Source organism: Stegostoma tigrinum, chromosome 5, assembly GCF_030684315.1.
Source record: "Stegostoma tigrinum isolate sSteTig4 chromosome 5, sSteTig4.hap1, whole genome shotgun sequence".
Taxonomy (NCBI): domain Eukaryota; kingdom Metazoa; phylum Chordata; class Chondrichthyes; order Orectolobiformes; family Stegostomatidae; genus Stegostoma; species Stegostoma tigrinum.
Window position 1 is genome coordinate 67,954,370 of NC_081358.1, and position 21,560 is coordinate 67,975,929.

Below are 21,560 nucleotides of genomic sequence, written 5' to 3' on the forward strand. Positions count from 1 at the left end.
TTAAGTGTATAAAGCTATGAGGGCCATATACAGAATACATAAGAAGCAGCTATTCCACTTAGTTGAAGAGTCTTTAACAAGGCATCATATTTTAAAGTGAAGTGTAGAAGGTTTAGAGAGTGTTTACTTTAAAAGGCTTGGATGAATATCGGCAATAGTTAGTCTTCAAAGAACATTACTAAGAGAAATGAGACACTCCCTCGAGGTACTAAAACTCAAAAAATGCCACTTTGCCATGGCTAACAAAGGAAGTTCAGGATTGTACAAGATGTAATTTAAACTAACAAAATATATAAATGTATAGACAAGATTAATGCAGCTAGAATGATTTTTTTTCCATATTGGAGTGTCCAGAGCTAGGGTATTATGTAAAAATATGAGAAATGTATCATAGCTTTGAGATGAAGCGAAGTGATTTTTCTTAACTCAGAGAGTTAGGAATCTTTGGAATTCTCTAATGGAGAGGACCGTGGAAGATCTTTATGTATGCTTAAGAAGAGTTTAGTAGATTTCTGATTATCTGCAGTGCACAGGAGGGTGGCATGAGTGAACAAAAGGCATTGAAATGCTCAATCAACCAGGATTGCTTTGAATGGTGGGCAGACTCGATTGCCTAAATGGCCTATTCCTGCTCCTATGTTTCTATGCTCCTACGTTCTTTGATGATAAATAGAAACTTAACTTAGAAGGATTGCTCACTCAAAGTTTGAATTAATATCTTGAATATCTGATGTTAAAAACATCCACTTGGCATTTTCAAGCGCATCATTAAATCAAAAATAAAATCTCAATTAGACAAATCATGTTATAAGATTATAGTAGTTATTTGCTTTAGACAAGATTAGCACACATCGTCTTGCTGCAGTTTTTATGCCTTTATCCCCATAAAACTGTGTGGCGCTGATGGTTATATAAAATCCTTTCTTATGGAGTTAACATTGGTATTATAGCCATTAAGATTTAGTTAGCATTAAAACTGATTTTCCTAAGAAATTGCTGCATGAAGCATCAATAATTTCCAGTCTAAGCTAATATATTCATAAGTGCAAGTCACAGTGAAAATTATTCAGCTACAATTGATGTAAAAAAATTACCTATCCGAGTAGTTTAACTAAAAGTATTGAACCATTAATTCCAATATATACATTGCATTGTAAAAGTTATATTAAATATGATGCACGAGCTCATGAGCTGCTGGTGTACAAATGCTGAAGGATTCAATTTACAAAATGGCATTCTGTTTAAAAAGCCATGTCCAATGGCACTGCATCTTCAGAATTTGAGCACATGCTTGCTCAGTTTAATCAATATTTCATAATAACTTACTAGAGGATGCATTTTCCCCTGTTTGCTAATTTTGATGAAAATGTAGATTGCAGATTCAATGTGGAAGACTGTGCTGTGGAGCAGACACTCATATCTATGCTTTCTTTTGTTTGCTGAAGTAGTAAGATGTACTCCTAAATCAATTGTTAGGAGCTGTAAACCAGAGAACTGATTTAATTGCTCATAGAAGTAAACAGGAAAACACAAACTATTTTTACTCCTTATGAAAATATAAAAAACATGAGTCACTCTTTTAGTGACAAAAACAGTGAGAGTATAAACAGCTAGATTCAGACACTTGTGACATTACAGGCACTGGTCTGTAAGTCTAAATGTCTAAATCTATTCCAGTTTCCATGGCAACAGGATCTGAAACACAATGTTTTGAAATTGACTGGTTGATACATTTTAGGTAGGTAGCTCAATTTCAATATACATTATTTGCAATTTAGCAACAAAAGTCAACCATCTATTTGGGAAAAAATAAATAGGAGAAAGATACCAGTTTTTCATGTTGTCACCTCCATATATTGTAGTATATCAAATAGTATTTCTGGAGGTAAATTTTAAACAAATGTCCACTTTACATCTGCACACCAAAAACATACCTCCATTCAATTTTTTTGCAGCCAAATAATCATGATGCTCACTGGAGTCCCAGTCACTTTCAACTGTTTGTAACTTGCACCAGATGAGTTCTTTCATGCAAAGCTGAAGGTCAAGCAGAAATGCTGTATATATTATTTGCATATATTCAATAACCAAGCCTGGCGTATGAAACGTGACCACTATTATGTATCCATTGAATACCTTGGCTGCTTTTTTTTAGTTGAAGATTTTTAATATAATTTACTACAATACGTAAATATGCTGCTCAATGATCTTCTTATATTTTCTATTAATATTCCACTTTGTTAATTAAGACAAAATTAAATGTGCATTCGGTTATTTAGGGTTGACTGGTATTTTTATTGGCTAATTAAATTGTCAATTTCATTAAGTGTCATGGAGATTTTCTCTCCATGAGGGCTAGCATGTTTACTCATGCTATAGTCCCAGAATCACCTCATTAACAACTCACCCACTCCTCACATCTGAAGCTAATTCATTTCTTCCCCTCTGTGTCTGGAGAATTCTGAGATTCCAGAACAGATTGGTATTCTTTTGCACCCTTCTGTGCACCTGGACAGGCACTGCCAGCCTGGTATTGCACTGCATGGGTTGTGAAATTTGCCCTGGACATGGAAAATAAGGGCAAATTAGTGGCTTATTTTGAGAACAAGTACATGGAAGTACAGATAAGGGATGTCCTTTCCACTCGGTCAGGACCCTTCACCAACTTTCCCCCACCAACACCGGTGCTAACAGGTGTGTAACCCTCTTTTCTCTCCATCAATCTCTCCCTTTCTCTCATTCAGAAGTAAACAGCCCACAATAGGGTCAGAAAGAGCCAAGATTAGTGTTGGATATTCAGAATGTCACCTCTTACGATGAAATGACCTGACCCTGACTGCTCCAAGTAGCTGTCTGATCATGCCCACACCTCTGGATTGATTTCGAAGTTGGGACTTGACTTACTGTGGTGACACTATCTGATTGAAAGCCATCTCCCTTGACTTCACTGAGGACTACTAAAAACCAGGACAACCTTTATGTCTGTGCTACATAACAAATAAAGACAAAAGTACTGTGAGCCTGACGTCTCTGGCATTGGGAGGGAGAAGGGCAAAAATAGGTAAGTTATGGGAAGCGGTGATGTTATGAGCATTCAGGTAGGCTTAAGGTGAGGTGAGTGATAAGAGAGCAAGTGAACAGCCCTAAAATTCAGCCTTGTCCAATCCATGAGCCAGCTATTCCTGCATGCAAAATTTCCTTGCAGCAGCATGACAGTTCCAGTGCTGGTGCACTTTGAAGTACAACTTTAAAGCATATAAACATCCAGTGAGTAGATCAAAGAAATGCTATGAGGGATCCTGAGAGACTGGTAGGTGCCAGATGCTGATGTACGTTGATGGTGCAGACAGGTGTATCTGGTTCCCTTGAGTATGCCCTGGTATGTTTTCTGGTAGGTGTACAAAATGGTAGTCCAAAGGACCAAATGGTGAGTTGATGTCACTGGCTACCTGCTTAGACTTTCAAGCCAAGAGTTATTGATGTCTAGTTTCCTCATGCTGGGTGGTAGGAAGGACAATATACGTTAATGAGGTGAAATGTGCAGGTAATGGGGCCAATATAAGAAACAATCCCACTTAATAGACAACATCAGAGATCTCCACATTTGCTGTGGCTTTAGGCCTATGAATTTCAATTTAAAATCCGGCTTTTCGATCTTTGGTCCTGAGATACTGAAACCTGATATTTCAAGTTTATGGCCTTTGATTTTTTAACAGATCCTTTGCCAATGTCAACATCCACATCAAGTACTTCATCGTCTATCCTTAGGCCAGTGAGCCTGTCATCTCCATTGGGAAGAATGCCATCAATATTCAAATTGGGACCTTCTACTTTCCCTCCACCCATTCCAAGCATAGGCAGTCGAAGATTAAACATTTGGAACCTTCCACTGGGAGTTTTAATATGAGCTTCAGAAACATCAATATCTAACTTGGGTTCTTTGAACAGGTCCTCAACATTGGCAGAGGGAAATCAATATCATGGTCATCTTTCATCTCTGGGTCTTAGAGATTCAACTCAAACTCTGGTGCCTTAATTGTGGGCTGTCCTATGGAAGGCATTAAAAAATGCTTAAGGCTGCTTTCTGGGGCATTAGATTCCTCAATATCAACTTTAGGTTTTTAATGTTCACATCTGGACCTTTGAGATCATCCTCCAGATCAACATCAGGAACATCCACATACAGTCATAGAGTTGTTCAGCACAGAAACAGACCCTTCTGTCCAACTCATCCATGCTGACATAAACTATTCTAAATTAATATCTTAAATCAATTTGGTCCAATTTGTCAGCATTTAGCCCATTTCCCTCTATAGCTTTCATGTACCCACCCAGATGCCTTTTAAATGTTGTAATTGTACTAGCCTCCACCACTTCCTCTGGCAGCTCATTCCATTCACACACTACCCTATGCACGAAAACATTGCCCTTTAGGTAACTTTATATCATGTCCCTCTCACCTTACATCTATACCCTCTAGTTTTGGACTGCCTTATCCTGGAAAAAAGACCATGGATATGACTATTCACCCTATCCGTGTCCCTCATGAATTTATAAACCTCCATAAGGTCACCCCTCAACATCTGTTGCTCCATGGAAAATAGTCCCAGTCTATTTAGTCTCTCCCTATATCCCAAACCCTCCATCCTCAACAACGTCCTTGTCAATCTTTTCTGCACACTTGCAAGTTTAACAACATCTGTTCCATAGCAAAGCGACCTAAACTGAAAGCAATATTCCAGAAATGGCCTAATAAATTACCTGTACAGCTGCAAGATGACATCTCAACTCCTATACTCAATGCTCTGGCCAATAAAGGCTAGTGTACCAAAGGTCCTCTTCATGAATATCTACCCGTGACTCCACATTCAAGGTACTATGTACCTGCACTCCAAGGAAACTTTGTTTAGCAACATTCCCCAGGACTCTACTGTTAAGTGTATAATTCTTACCCTGATGTGTCCTACCAAAACATAATACCTATATTTATCTAAATTAAACTGCCTCTGTCATTGCACAGCCCATTAGCCCATCTGATCAAGAACCCTTTATATTTTGGGATAATCTCACCACCAAGGGAATGCTAGATGATGAGAGAAATAGAGGCTCTGGAGACTCACCATCTTTGTGTCATCAACAAACTTACGAGCCATTCCTCCTATATTCACATCCAAATCATTTCTATGAATGGCAAAAAGCTATGGATCCAATAACAATTCTTATGGCTCAATGCTGGTTACAGTCCTCCAATCTGAAAAACAACTGTCCATTACCACCCTGTCTCCTACCTTCAAGCCAAAGTTGTATCCAAATGGCTAATTCTTCCTGTATCCCATGTGACCTAACCTTGTCAATCAGTCTACCATGCAGAACCTTGTTGAAATCTAACATCCACCTTCGTGCCTTCATCAATCTTCTTTATCACTTCCTCAAAAAACTCAGTCAAGGTAGTGAGAAATTATTTCCCATGCACAAAGCCATGTTTACTGTGCCTAATCAGTTCTTGCCTTTCCAAACGCAGATAGATCACATCTTCACAATACCCTCCAACAACTTCACTCCCACTGACATCAGGCTCACCAGTCTCTAGTTCCCTATATTTTCCTTGCAGGCTTTCTTAAATAATGGCACTACATTAGCTACCCCCCCCCCCCGCAAGTCTTCTGGCACCTCCTTCATGGCTATCAATAATACAAATATCTCAGCAAGGGGCTCAGCAATCACTTCCCGAGTTTACCACAAAGTTATGGGATATAGCTAAGATAACAAAGTTTGAAGTTGGATGAACACAGCAGGCCAAGCAGCATCTCAGGAGCGCAAAAGCTGATGTTTCGGGCCTAGACTCTTCATCAGAGAGGGGGATGGGGAGAGGGTTCTGGAATAAATAGGGAGAGAGGGGGAGGCGGACCAAAGATAGAGAGAAAAGAAGATAGGTGGAGAGGAGAGTATAGGTGGGGGTGTGGGGAGGGGTTAGGTAAGTCCAGGGAAGACGGACAGGTCAAGGAGGCGGGATGAGGAAGTATGTAGGAAATGGAGGTGCGGCTTGAGGTGGGAGGAAGGGATGGGTGGGAGGAAGAACAGGTTAGGGAAGCGGAGACAGGCTGGGCTGGTTTTGGGATGCAGTGGGGGAAGGTGACGAGCTGGGCTGGTTTTGTGATGCAGTGGAGAGTGGGGAAGAACTGGGCTGGTTTTGGGATGCAGTGGGGCAAGGGGAGATTTTGAAGCTTGTGAAGTCCATATTGATACCATTGGGCTGCAGGGTTCCCAAGCGGAATATGAGTTGCTGTTCCTGCAACCTTCGGGTGGCATCATTGTGGCACTGCAGGAGGCCCATGATGGACATGTCATCTGAGGAATGGGAGGGGGAGTTAAAATAGTTCGGGACTGGGAGGTGCAGTTGTTTATTGTGACCCGAGCGGAGGTGTTCTGCAAAGCGGTCCCCAAGCCTCCGCTTGTTTTCCCCAATGTAGAGGAAGCCACACCGGGTACAATGGATACAGTATACCACATTGGCAGATGTGCAGGTGAACATCTGCTTAATATGGAACGTCATCTTGGGGCCTGGGATGGGGGTGAGGGAGGAGTTGTGGGGGCAAGTGTAGCACTTCCTGCAGTTGCAGGGGAAGGTGCTGGGTGTGGTGGGGTTGGAGGGCAGTGTGGAGCAGACAAGGGAGTCATGGAGAGAGTGGTCTTTCCAGAAGGCAGACAAGGGTGGAGATGGAAAAATGTCTTGGGTGGTGGGGTCGGATTGTAGATGGCGGAAGTGTCAGAGGATGATGCATTGTATCTGGAGGTTGGTGGGGTGGTATGTGAGAACAAGGGGGTGCCTCTGGGGGCGGTTGTGGCCGGGGCAGGGTGTGAGCGATGTGTTACGGAAGACGCAGTCAAGGGCGTTCTCGACCACTGCTGGGGGAAAGTTGTGGTCCTTGAAGAACGTGGATGTCTGGGATGTGCGGGAGTGGAATGCCTCATCCTGGGAGCAGATGCGGTGGAGGCAGAGGAATTGGGAATAGTGGATGGAATTTTTGCAGGAGGGTGTGTGGGAGGAGGTGTAGTCTAGGTAGCTGTGGGAGTCGGTGGGCTTGAAATGGAAATCAGTTTCTAGCTGGTTAGCTGAGATGGAGACTAAGAGGTCCAGGAAAGTGAGGGATGTGTAGGAGATGGCCCAGGTGAACTTGAGGTTAGGGTGGAAGGTGTTGGTGAGGTGGATGTACTGTTCGACTTCCTCTGGGGAGTAAGAGGCAGCGCTGATACAGTCATCAATGTAACGGAGGAAGAGGTGGGGTTTGGGGCCTGTGTAGGTGCGGAAGAGGGACTGTTCCACGTAACCTACAAAGAGGCAGACATAGCTTGGGCCCATGCGGGTACCCTTGGCCACCCGCTTTGTCTGGAGGAAGCGAAAGAGAAGTTGTTGAGGGTGACGACTAGTTCAGTTAAGTGGATGAGGGTGTCGGAGGAGGGTGACTGGTCAGGCCTGTGGGACAGGAAGAAGCGGAGGGTCTTGAGGCCATCTGCATGAGGAATACAGGTGTAGAGGGACTGGACATCCATGGTGAAAATGAGGTGTTGGGTTCCAGGAAATTGGAAGTTCTGGAGGAGGTGGAGGGCATGGGTGGTGTTACGGACGTAGGTGGGGAGTTCCTGGACCAAAGGGGAGAAAATGGAATTCAGATAGGTGGAGATGAGTTCAGTGGGGCAGGAACAGGCTGAGACAATAGATCGACCAGTGCAGGCGGGTTTGTGTATTTTGTGAAGGAGATAGAAACGGGCCTTGCGGGGTTGGGGAAGAATAAGTTTGGAGGCTGTGGGTGGGAGGGATATACCTGGTCAGGTTCTAGGGATTTAACCATCTTTATGTGTTTTAAGAAGTCAAGCACCTCCTCATCTGTATAATGGACCCTTTTCTGGATATCACTGTTTATTTCTCCAAGTTCTTTAGCTTCCATATCCTTCCCTATAATTACTGACACAAAATATTCATTCAGTATCTCACCCGTCTCCTGTAGTTCCACACTTAGACTATGTTATTGATCTTTAAGGGGCCCTATTCTCTCCCTAATTACTCATTCGACCTTAATGTGTTTGTGGAATTTCTTTGGATTCTCCTTAATCCTATCTGCCAAAGCTATTTCTTTATTTCCCTCTTGTCTATACCTCTACTGTCCTTATACTCCTTGATCGATTCACTCAATCCCAGATGCCTGCCTCCTTTGTTTTGACCAGAGCCTCTATTTCTCTCATCATCTAGCATTCCCTGATCTACCAGCCTTACCCTTCACACTCATAGGAACATATTGCTTCTGGATTCTGGCTATCTCAATTTTTAAGGCCTCCTACTTTCCAACCACTCCTTTACCTGCAAATAGCCTTTTCAAGTCTGCTTTTGTAAGTTTTTTTCCTAATACCATCAATATTGGCCTTCCTCCAGTTTAGAACTGTAACTTTTAGATCTGGTCTGTCCTTTTCCATAACTATTTTAAAATCAGTAGAATTGATATCACTGGACCCACAGTGCTCCCCCATTGACACCTCAGTCACATGCCCTGCCTAATTCCTAAGAGAAGGTCATGTTTTGCTCTTTTTCTAATAAGTTCATCCACATACTGAGTAAGAAAATTAATAAATTCCACTCCATCCAAGCCCTTAACACTATGGCAGTCCTAATATGTTTGGAAAGCTAGAATCCCCTACCTCTACAATCCTATCATTCCTATACATAAATAAGATCTCCTGATAAATGTACTTCTCAACTTCCTATTGGCTATAGGGTGATCTATAATATAATTTCAATAAGGTAATTATCCCTTGCTTATTTCTCAGTTAACCCAATAATAACTTCACTGGATGTACTCCCAGGAATATCCCCCTTAAGTACAACTGTAATGTTATCCTTAACCAAAAATGTCACTCTTCCTCCTTTCTTGTCATCCTTTCTATCCTCCAATAGCATCTATATCCTGGAACATTAAGCTACTAGTCTTGCCTTCCCATGAGCCACATTTCTATAATAGCTATGATGTGCCAGTCCCATCTTCCCAACCATGCCCTGAGCTCATCTGGTAAAATCAAAGGCCCTAATTGAGAGATGCAAGACTTAAGCAACTCAAAGCAAAAGTTCAAAATCCAGATATCAATCTGAACTTCCAAGGCCCAAGAAACCACAAATGATGTTGATGTCCCTAATATTAACCTGGAGATGATCTCAAAGGTCAAATGTGAGCATTAAAGGTCCCAAACTTGATATTGAAGGATGTGAGTCTAAAGACTTTCTATGCCTTCAGTAGATAAGGGCTCCTGGCACTCATTTGAGTCTCAAAGACTCGAGAGTGAAAGATGACTATGGCATTGGACTTTTTTCTACCATCTTAAGAATGGATTATAGTAAAATAGTCACAGCAGATGTGAATGCCCCGATGTTGATCTAGACGGCTATATCAAAGGCCCAGATGTGCTTTGAATTTCAGGCTAAGATTTGGCTTTTCTATCTTGAGTCTTGAAATATTCAAGTTTGACATTTATAATTTCAGACATTTGATTTTACCAGAACCTCGTCCAATGTCTACATAAGACACATCAACACCACCTTCTGTCTTTGGATGACAGAAGGTGGTGTTGATGTGCCTTATGTAGACATTGAATTGCATTGAAATAAATGCAGTTTGATTGATCAGTCTTTCCTTGTTTTCTGCATCGCTCTTGCCTGCCTTGACTATTCGACTGCTCATACTCTTAACTGTATAAGCCTCAGATTTATCTGTTTTCTCATTATCACCTTTGGTCCCTCACAACCCCTCCCCCCACCCTTTACTATTTTAATTCATCCTGAGTATCACCAGCAAATCTCACTGCCAGGATATGGACCCCTCCCAATTCAAATGCAACCTTACTTCTTATACAGGTCACCTCTACACTAGAAGAGATTCCAATGATCCAGAAATGTGAATCTCTACCCACTACACCAACTCCTCAATCATACATGCATCTACTCTATCTTCCCATTCCTACTCTCACTAGCAAATGGCATGGGATTAATCCAAATATTACTACCCTTCAGGACGTACTTTTTAACCTCCCTCCCTTCAAAACCTCATTCCTTTCTCTTCTTTGGTCATTCGTACCAACTCATACAATAACTTCCTTCTGGTCACGCTCTGCTTTGAGAATATTTTGCACACTCTCCAAGACTTCTTTGACTCTGGCCCCAGGGTGGCAACACACCATTCTGATGTCTCATTGTCGGCCGTAGAAATGTCTATCTCTGCTGCGGCTTTTGGGCCTTTGAATTTCAGGTTGACATTTGGATTTTCTATCTTGAGTCTTGAAATATTCAAGCCTGGCATATATAATTTCAGACCTTTGATTTTACCAGAACCTCCACCAATGTCTACATAAGGCACATCAATATCACCTTCTGTCTTTAGACCAGTTAGACTGACATTGGCAATGGGAAGATTAGGATCAAAACTTCTGTGTGGCTGATCTCCTTTCCCTCCATCTATTCCAAACGTGGGCATTTTGAATTAGGCATGTTGAATGTTCCACTGGGACCTTTACTGTCAGGCTCAGGAACATCTATGTCCACCATGGGATTTTTTGATCTCACCCTCAAAATTGGCAGATGGAATGTCATTGTCATTGTCACCTTTCATTTGTGGGCCATTGAGACTCAAATCAAAGTCTGGTGCCTTTGTCTTGGGCAAAGTTATTAAATGCTAGAGCAACTTAAGGCCACGACTTCTAGCATCCGGTCCCTTCATGTCAACTATCAGACCTTCTAGTGTTCACATCTGGCCCTTTGATATAACCATCTAGATCAACATCAGGGACATTCACATCTGCTGTGGCTATTTTACTATCACCCATTCTTAAGTTGGTAGAACAACGTCCAATGTCATAGTCATCTTTCACTCTCAAGTCTTTGAGACTCAGATGAATGACAGGAGCCCTTATCTACTGAAGGCAAAGAAAGTCTTCAGCCTCACACCCTTCAGTATCAAGTTTGGGACCTTTAATGTTCACATTTGAGCCTTTGAGATCATCTCCAAGTTAACACTAGGGACATCAACATCTTTTGTGATTTCTTGGCCTTAGAAGTTCAGATTGATATCTGGATTTTTGAACTTTTGCTTTGAGTTGCTTAAGTCTTGCATCTCTCAATTAGGGCCTTTGATTTTACCAGACCCTCCTCTAACATTTAAACCTACATCAGGTACATGAGCCTCACCTTCTGTCTTTAGTCCCTTTAAGTTTGACTTTGTAATGTGGTATCTAATGTGTGTATCTGGTACAACTATATCTATATCTACTTTGGGTTCTATGATCTCTCCCTTTATATTTGCTGTGGGGAGGTCTTACCATGGTCACCTTTTCCTGTTGAGCCTTTAAGATTTAAGTTGATGTCTGCAGTTTTTAACAATGGGCGAATTCATAGAAGGCAGTGAAAGCTTAAGCCCCTTTCCTTTGCTGTCAGGTTCTTTGATGTCAACTTTGGGATCACTGGTATTCAGATCCAGACCCTTGATAAGATCCTGATTGATGTCAGGTAATTCAACATTACCTGCCTCTTTTGGACCTTTCTGCTCTAAATAAATATCAGGCATTGTCATCTTGGGCCCAGAAATAGTTAATCCTGTCTTGTTAAATGTAGAGCTTTTGATGCCACAGGCCAATTTACTATCATTCACATTAACATTCACTGTTGCTTTTGTGCCTTTGCCTTCCAGGTTAAAATAAGACTAATGCGTTTTGATCCTGCTTTCTGGCAAGTTAAAATTCCGAATTATGATTTCACTAGCACCCCCTCCAAAATTCATATCTATTGCAGGTATTGCAATCTCATCTTCCATCCTTGGTCCAGATATTTTAATGACTACCTCAGGAGCGCTCATACCAATGTCCAGATCTGGTGTTTCTATTTTCGTCCATGTATTTTCATTTACATGTGAATTCGGTGTCTTCATTTTGATATTTATCTTCCTGTCTTGTGTGTTGAAACCTGGACCACCAACTTTTAACTTTTGACTATCAGTTGTTGGACATTTTAAGTCATCACAATTTCCAGATACGTTAAGATCAGCATCAGTCTTTGGTGAAGTAATGACTGATTGTTTTTGCTCCACTTCTATTAATATTAATAACTGGTACTTTCATATTTGCCATTGCAATTTTGCACTCAAAATCTGTTGTTTGCATTATTCTTCCTCCTCCTGCTATATTAACCTGTGGTATATGGAAAGTAGCTTGGCCATATTCCATATCTGGTCCAATTACCTCTATAACTTTTGTTTTCACAATGTGCATTGTACGTGCGGTCTGTTGGCTGTCTCCCATTTAAAATTACAGGCCTTCAGAGACTGGGAGATTAACATTTCCATCTCTAATGTTTCCAGTTTTGGTCCTGATCTCTCAGTGGTGACTTGAAACTTTTATTTGAATTTCTGGATTCCGATTTTCTATGTCTGTCTTGACTGTGGCATCAGAAATATGAACAGTATGTATACCTTTCTGATGATATGTAAATTGGAAGTTGTTTTGTCTTGATCTGATTCCTCTGAGCCATCTTCTGACTTCAGACGAGACTTGATTTTCATTCTGCAAATCCTCTGATAGTCTTCATCATCTCCAGTCCAGTAGAAACATGAAATCTTGTGTTAATTCCAGCTTCATGCTTTTCTTTTTACTTCAGCGAATTTGTCAAGCTTGCATCCAAAACAGCTCAATCCTACTATCGGGCCTTTGGTGACTTAGTCAATCTCAGCTAATGTGGCAGCAGGAGAACTGGGAAGGAAATAAAATATCAACCGGGATGCCCACTCCAATACCTATCCACTGACTCTTTTAGAAAGAAGTTTTACATTGACATTCAATGATGATAAATCAAACTTAACTGTGATATATTCCTTTGCCCATGATTGATATGTCTATAATTATATATGATTATATACCTCTTTCAGTCTGTTCCTTCCTTACTAGTAACATTCGCATGTGCAATGTGACCCTTTTGGGGTTATCAGGAGATACATCAGTTATTGTGCTTATTTGCATTCAGCTTCATGTTTTTTTACTGGCAAAACCCACAAAGTGTGCATGTGCAGAACTTTCTGTAATGCACAATGTGAAACTTCCAGGATGTCAGGACACACAGCCTAAGTTAAATGCTTGAGATTTGGAGGGCTTCAAGCTGCAGGAAGAGATAGCTCATTTAAAAAGAGGAAGATTTAGAGAATTATATGTTCAAGGATATAGAAAAAAAAATTAGAGTGTTTACTGGTTGCCTATGATACTGCAAAGACTTCAATATTGGGAGGGTGTCATTGCAATATGATAAATTTACATTGGCAGCTTTGATTAAAGTGGAAATTGGAAATTATAATGAATAATTTTGATGAATTATGCTTGGATGTTAGAGGTGTTAATGACAGATGTTATAAGCAAGGTGAAAGTTGTCATGAATTTTGTTTCCACAGAGAAAGTTGAGCATTATTTTGGAGTAGTAAGAACTGCTGATGCTGGAGTCAGAGATAACACAGTGTGGAGCTGGAGGAACACAGCAGGTCAAGCCACATCAGAGAAGCAGGAAAGCTGATGTTTTGTGTTGGGACCCTTCTTCAGAAATGACATTATTTTGTTATTTTTAACTTAAAACTTGCCATCTCAGGCGCCACCGTGGGGTAAATACAGAGGTTCAATTAACTCATCTTCCACATTGAAACCTGACTGAAGAAATGCTTTTCATCAGTGTCTTTAGAAGGCAGGTATAACATCGACAAAACAACAATTTTTGGAAAGATTCAGGCTTTTGTTCTGTGAACTGCATCCTTTGGTTCCTTTATTGGTGTTCTCTACAACATTATCCTCTCCTTTTGTCTCCAATTGCATCCTTGACTGGGTGACCATCTGATACCCTATTTAAGTAATCCATTATTGTACATATGAGTATGCACATGGACATGTAAATTAGGAGCAAGATTGGGCTATTTGACCCCTCTAGTCTGCTTAATTATCTGTTATGATTATGGCTGACCTATTCATGGACCAACTCCATATTCCTACTTATTCTCAAAATGGATCCTACTTCCCACTCATATTCAGGCCATGGGTGAACAGACTATTCAATTGAGGGAGCTAACACAAAAAACTCCCGTCCTGTCCACATGCACTGATTATTAATTTCAATCAGAAGCAAGAACCCTAGATAGTGTTCCTTTCATTACTCAGAGACAATGAGGCCAACGGTAGCGACCCTACCTTTGGACTGCAGGCCTGCGACCAGCGGTATGCCACAAGGATTGGTGCTGGGCTTGTTGCTTTCCGTCATTTATATATATTATTTGGATGTGAATAATAGGAAGCATAGTTAATAAGTTTGCTGTGTTAGTAAGTTTGGTACAGTGGGCAGTGAAGGAGATTACCTCAGAGAACAATGGGACTTTGATCAGATGAGCCAATAGACTGAGGAGTGGCAGATGGAGTTTAGTTTAAATAAATGAGAGACGTTGCATTTTGGCAAGGCAAACCAGGGTAGGACTTATACAGTTAATAGTAGTGTCATTGCAAGTATTGCTGAACAAAGAAACCTGGGGCGCAGGTGCATAGATCCTTGAAAGTGGAATCGCAGATGGACGGGGTAGTGAAGAAGACATTTTGTATGCTTGCCTTTGTTGGTCAGAACATTGAGTATAGAAGTTGGGATATCATGTTGTGGTGTACAGGACACTGGTGAGACCACTTTTGGAATACTGCCTACAGTTCTGATCGGCCTTCTAAAGGAAGTATGTTGTTAAACTTGAGAGGGTTCAAAAAAGATTTACAAGGGTATTGCCAGGACTGGAGGGTTTGAGTTATAGGGAAAGGCTGATGGGGTGGTGCCTTTTTCCCGGTAGAGTCGGAAGCTGAGGTGTAACCTTGTACAGGTTTACAAAATTATGTCGGGTATGGATAGGGTGAATAGCCAACGTCTTTTTCTTAGGATGGGGATGTCCAAAACTAGAGGACCAGGTTTAAGATTAAAGGGGAAAGATTTAAAGGGAGTCAACAGATAGCCTTTCTCTGCAGAAGGTGGTATGTGTATAGAATGAGCTGCAAGAGGAAGTGGTGGAGGCAGGTACAATTACAACATTTAAAAAGCATCTATATGGGCATGTGAATAGGAAAAGTTTAGAGGGATATTAGCCAAATGCTGCCAAATGGAATTAGGTCAGATTGGGATGCCTGGTCGCCGCAGATGAGTTGAACAAAAGGGTCTATTTGATTCTATATAACTCTATGACTGTATATGGTGAGAATCGCATCACAATGTCCAGAACTTGGTAGGTGAATACAGTTAGGTGCTCCTGACTTCAAGAAAGGCCTCTCTGGACTTTTCATGTGATTCTCACAGATCTTTCACCACAGCTCACATCATTCAGGACCATAAAAGATTCTGTACATAGATAGTATATGTGATATAGCATGACTCCTGAGGATAATCCTAAGCAAATGCTGTTTGGCCCAGATGCACTACAGTAAATAAAACTTATACATTCACTAAAGTTTTGAGAAATCTGTAATTACATTATTAATTGATAGTAAAGACCATATGTATTGCTAAAAAAAATGATATTTTATTGAAAGCTTTTCAGCATCAGGGCAATTACAAGAAATACCAATCTTCAGGAGAATTTTTTTTAATATTGTTTGAATAGAAAGCAATGGAAGTCACATGTATTATTATGCAGAAACATAATATTTTGCAGACAGACAGAACATATACACATCTGGCACTTGTTTCAACTTGACAAAGTAGGTGCTAGCCATTCTCAGATTCATTCTTCAGGCCTTGACCTCAACCTGCCTGGCTTGAATTTAGCAAGGCTTGGTATTTAGCTGTCAGTTATCAGCTAACTGGTGCTTTCTCCATAGCAATGCCTCTAACAATCAGGATTCACTTACCAATTGGTCAGCAGTGTCTTCTCATAAAGTAAAAAGGTTGCTTTCCCTTTATATTGTTATTTCCTGTGAATGGCCCTGAAAGTCAAAAGCATTAACAAAATGAGACGTTTTTGACAAGAAGAATGCTCAAGAACCTGTAATGGTTTTAAAGTACATTTGAAAATAACTTTTAATAGTTTGTGTCCATCGGAAACGGATCAATTGTAATTCTTTCGGGGGGTCAGAGTTTAGAAAAAGTGAATAATAAGAAGTGGCAATATTACTTGGTGATCCCTAATGTAGCTGGATGCATTACAAATAGAAAGGAGGTTAAGAAAGAGTCATGTGGCTGCCACATATAAAGGAGAGTTGCTGACACAAAGGAAAGCTAGAAGAGAGGACTAGAGAGTGAAGACAACAGAGAACTGATGCAGACACAAAGAGGATACAGAAAGAAAAAGAGAAACATGGAAAATTCTCGTGAGGAGAAGATGAAAACTATTAGGAAGATGTTAATTTTCCTTTTGGCAGCAAAGGAGACAGAGATAGGCAATGTGTGCTAAAAAGGTCCAAAATCTGGAAAACAAATGAAAATTTGCACATGTTAAAGGGCAAGGTGTTTTCCCATTGGTGGCCAAATGATGAACTGAGGTGTTTTTGATTGTTCGTTTGAAAAGGAACTTTTGAAACTACACTATCAAGACTGCTGTGACCCAAGGCACAGGATTTGCGTAAGTGTGCTCTGCTGGTGATAACTATACCTATGAAACCTGAAAGTTCAAATCTGTTGCTGAATGTTATTACAAGACATGAATAAATATCAGCATAGTGTGAAACTGTAAACCTATAACAAGTATCTTGTTAGTTTGGTAGTAAGGCAAGGTCTTCACACTATGGACTATTTTAAGTGAGACTTACCTTTGTATTTGCTCATTGTTTTCCTGTTATGCATTTGTAACCTGTGTTTATTTTGATTCCCATTAAACAAAGGATATTTATCATTGTGTAGCTGGATGCCACACAATGAGTTTGGGTTCAAGTGAGACATGTTGCGGAAAAGGCAGTCAGAAACTGTCTTCAGGCTTTGACTTGCACATTAATACTAAATAATGCTACTCATGATTATCCTAAATATACCAGGCTTTGATTTTCTAACTACTTTAGGAAAGGACTAAGCTATGTTCTAAATGTGCTCGTGTACATGTGCTCATCTGATTCTTTCAGAATCTAGATTAGGCTGACTCTGCCCACTCTGCTAATTATGACGAGTGATGTGTAGTTCATAACATTATTGCAAAGTTGCTCCAGGGTCCTGAGGTCCTTGCATGCATATAGGAATAGAAGTAGGTTAATCAGCCCCTTGAGTCTGTTACACCATTCAGTGAGATCATGGCTGATCTATAGCCTAACTCCATAATATAACTGCCATTGGCTCCTATCCCTTATTACCTTTGTTTAACAAAAAGATTATCTATCTCAGATTTAAAGTTAACAACTCACCTAGTACCAACTATCATTTGTGGAAGAGAGTTCCAAATCTCTCCCAACCTTTGAATGTAGAAATGTTTCCTAACATTTCTATTGAGCAGTCTGGCTCCAATTTTAGACAATGCCCTCTCGTTCTAGAATCCCCAACTAGTGGAAATAGTTTATCAAACTGTGTTTTCCTGTTAATATCTTGAAAAAGCCAATCAGATCACTCCTTAACCTTCTAAATTCTAAAGAAAACAGGCCTAATTTGTATAAATTAACCCCTGAAGTCAGGTGACATTCTTGTAAACCCATGGTGTACTCCCTCCAAAGCCAATATATCCTTCAAAGTTTGGTGCCAAGATCTGCTCACAGTACTCCAGAATTTTGTACAATTGCAGTAAAACTTCTCCATTCTTATAATTCAGTCATCTAGGTATAAATGCCAACATTTCATTAGCTTTGTTTGATTATTTTCTGCACCTACTCATGCCATTTTCAAGAACTGTGCACCTAAACCCTCAAACCTCTTTAGACAGCCATTGCATATAACTTCATATCATCTAGAAAGTACTTTCAGCTATCCTTTATCAGTCCAAAATGAATAATCTCATTCTTGCTTACATTGAAGTCCGCTATGATTTTGCTCATTTTATCCTTTTTGGTGTTTATGCTATCACCTACACTGCCTATAAAGTCACCTAACTTTGTGTCATCAGCAAATTTGAAGATATGACTTTCTATGCCGTCCTCCAAGTCATGAATAAATAATGTAAATTACTGAGGTCATAATACAGCTCCTCATGGGACACCACTAGTCGCATCCTGACAATTTGATAATTTTGCATTATTCCAAATTTCTGGTGCCTGTCAATCAACCAATTTACTAGCCATGCCAGTAATTTGCCCTCAATTCCATGGGGTTCAACTTTAGGTTAAGTCTTTATATGGGACATTTTCTGGAATTCTCTGTAAAGAACATCCAGAAACATTCTTCTGTCCATCATCTTTGTTATCTCTTCCTAAAAAATTAACAAGGTTTGTCAGGAATAACTTACATACCGTGAGTCCCTGCTGGCTCTCCCTGACTAAATGAAAATTTTCAAGATGTTTCGTTATCCAATCCTTAATTACAGGCTCCAACAATATTCCTACCATATATGTTACACTAATTGATCTGTAATTCCTAGTTTTCCTCTTTCACCTTTCTTTAAAAAAAATGTGACAGGTGCAATTTTCCAATTTAAAGGGACAACTCCTGTAACCTGGGAAAGATTTTCATTAGGCCATCTGCACCATGCTTCCTACTCCCTTTAATACTCATGGATAGAAGCTATCAGGTTCTGGGGATTTGTCATTCTTTAGTTTTATTAATTTCCTCACTGTTAATATTTTACTTACATTAGTTTTATGAGTGTCTGTCCCCGACTACTATTAATTTCCTCAGGACTTCTGGCAAGTTATTCTCCTTTTCTATTGTAAATATTGAAGCAACATAATTATTTAACCTGACTCCATTTCCTGACAGTCATCAATAATATCCTCACATTCAACCTTCAGTGGGCCAACTTTGCTCCTAAACACCCGCTTTATGTTACTATAAAATTTATTTTATTAGTTTTGATGGCCTTTGCAAATTTCTTTTCATATAATCCCTTTTAGTAGCTCATTTGATGCTGCTTTGTGGCACATTGCTGGTCTTTGAATCTTTCCCATTAGGCAACACCTGTGCTGTTCTTTGCACCTTCGTAAACCCTTTCTTTTAGTTTTATGCTGTCCCTTTTATCTAGTTGTCCATGGCTGTTTCTTTCTATGATTTGGAACTATTCTCTCTCAACAGCAACAAAAACAAAGGGATCTTGTTGATAATTTCTTCATTTGAGTGGACTATTCAGTAAATTGATTATATTGATATAAAAATTCCTCAAGGAAATTAAATTTACCATTTAAAATAAAATAACAGTCTCAGTTAAGAAGGTTTGGTTGTAATAGTTATGACTCCAGATGTCATCATAACTGCAGACTTTTGTTTTTCTTATTCAACAGGGAGTGTCGAATGTGAGTTGAAATTCCCACAACCCTACTGGTACTGGGACACCATACTGAAAATCTGTGTTTTTATCTTTGCCTTTGTTATCCCTGTTCTCATCATCTCTGCATGCTACAGCCTGATGATTCTGCGTTTAAAGAGTGTGAGGCTACTTTCTGGTTCCAGAGAGAAAGACAGAAACTTGCGTCGAATCACTCATATGGTCCTCATTGTTGTAGCAGTTTTCATCATCTGTTGGACTCCCATTCACATTTTTGTATTAGTCAAAGCTTTGACAGATGTGCCTGAAACTACAGTAGTATCTGCCTGCTATTATTTCTCAGTAGCACTTGGTTATACCAATAGCAGCCTTAATCCCATTCTCTATGCTTTTTTGGACGAAAATTTTAAAAGGTGCTTCAAAGATTTTTGCTGTTCCTCAGGGATGAAGCTCGAGTGGCAGACCAGCAGCAGAGTAAGGAATACCACACATAATACATTGTTCCACAATAGTGTAGGGAATGCACACCGGGAAGTATGACTAGCAGTGGAAATGTCATCTTTAGCACTCCAAGCAAGGGATGACTTTCAGGACTTAGGTGTGACTCAAATTACTTCTGAACTTTAATTCTTCTTCTAATGAGGAAAATGAGGCCTATTTATCATTACAATACATACAATGATTTGGCCTTCCAGTGCTCATCGCCCACAGAGCAAATGATCAGTATGCATGGGAAAATGAATTCCACTTTAGGTTTCTTTGGCACAAAATGACATATCTAGCATCCAAGCTAGGTAATTGGCATTGATTCTAAAACAGTGCTGTTTTTACATTCCCATTTCATTGGGAGATCAAGCACGTCAAATTAATGTGGCAGGCCTATCATAGACTGTGCTACATTGGATATATTTGGTTATATAATTCCAAAGTTCTGTTTTCAAACTAATGCTTTCATTGTAAAATAGCAACAGACATTCTGCAACTTAAAGAATTTCAAACCTGTAGTGAAAATCTCAAATCCGGTGAAAAGAAGCTGTCTACAGTCAATCATACACAAAATTATATGTCAAAAAGTGAGCTGTTACTGATTTATGTAAAAAATGTTGAGTATTTCCATTATATAAAGTAAATAGTGTCAAATAGCAGTAAGTAGAATGTCATTTTAGAAAAATTGTTTATTTACAAACCAAGGCCAAAATGAAAATAAAACAAAATTGCATACAAAAGTTTTAAGAGCAAAAGATTTTGTTGGTGAGCTGTGGTTTAGGTGTAAAATTTCATTTAACAAGCCTATGGCTCAAAGTTAAGTCTGAGTGTAAGTAACTATATTCTAGAACTGAGACTGAGGCAATGAAGTGAGGTTTGGAAGAGGCAATCAAGTCTGAATCAAGAAGCCAAAAGCCCTTCTTTTATAATGCAGTGTGCAATAGAAAGATTAAATAAGATGCAACAGAAAGCTCACTGGAACGAATTTTTCAACCATGTACTCACCATCTTCACTTGCCAGTCAGAAATATTGGTCTTTATTAAAGTGTTATTAGTTGTTGTTTTCAATGTGACTGTGAATTTAAAAAGCAAATAGAACATGTATAAGTGTTTTACCTTTGCCACTGAAATATTGTAAAATGTTTACATAATTAACATATTTCTATTGTAATTGAAGAAAATGAGTTAAAGTGTCGTACATAATCTTCTTGACCATGCTGTTGCTGGCTATTTTCCAAAACTCAGAACTGTACCTGTGCTGCATTTAAAATTGTCAGATTATTTTTCTCTGGTGTTGCAAACTGTTCAGTATTTTGGCGTATGTAACATTTTTAGATATGTTACCAGTCATGTACTGGAATTGGGGTTGTCTTGATTTTGAATGTTTATGAAATTGAGATTAAATAAAAAGAGAGTTTGGAATAATTTAGAGGTTTTTTTCCTCGAATATATAATTCTGATACATAACTTGAATACGAAGAGCCACATGAAATGTTTATTTTGCTGGAGACTGGAGAAATTTTTTTTAAACAATCAGAAATTCAAGTTCTTAAAGTTTTTTATTCTCACTGACCTCGCATGGCAAAAAAAAATTAAATTGATCAGTAGCAGAGGAAAGTATAGAGGAGATGTCAGAGGTAGGTTCTTCACCCAGAGAGTTGTGAG

At 39.6% G+C, this 21,560-nt stretch overlaps 1 protein-coding gene across 1 annotated transcript in view; it reads left to right on the top strand.

Annotated features, from left to right (window-relative positions):
- oprk1 (opioid receptor, kappa 1) overlaps positions 1–21,254 on the top strand; it is a 60,451-nt gene extending 39,197 nt beyond the window's left edge. Inside the window, exon 4 of the mRNA XM_048528518.1 lies at positions 19,426–21,254. Within this exon, the coding sequence (XP_048384475.1) occupies positions 19,426–19,949 (524 nt within the window). The 3' untranslated portion in view covers positions 19,950–21,254. The remainder of the gene's footprint in view (positions 1–19,425) is intronic.
- Positions 21,255–21,560: the final 306 nt, after the last annotated feature.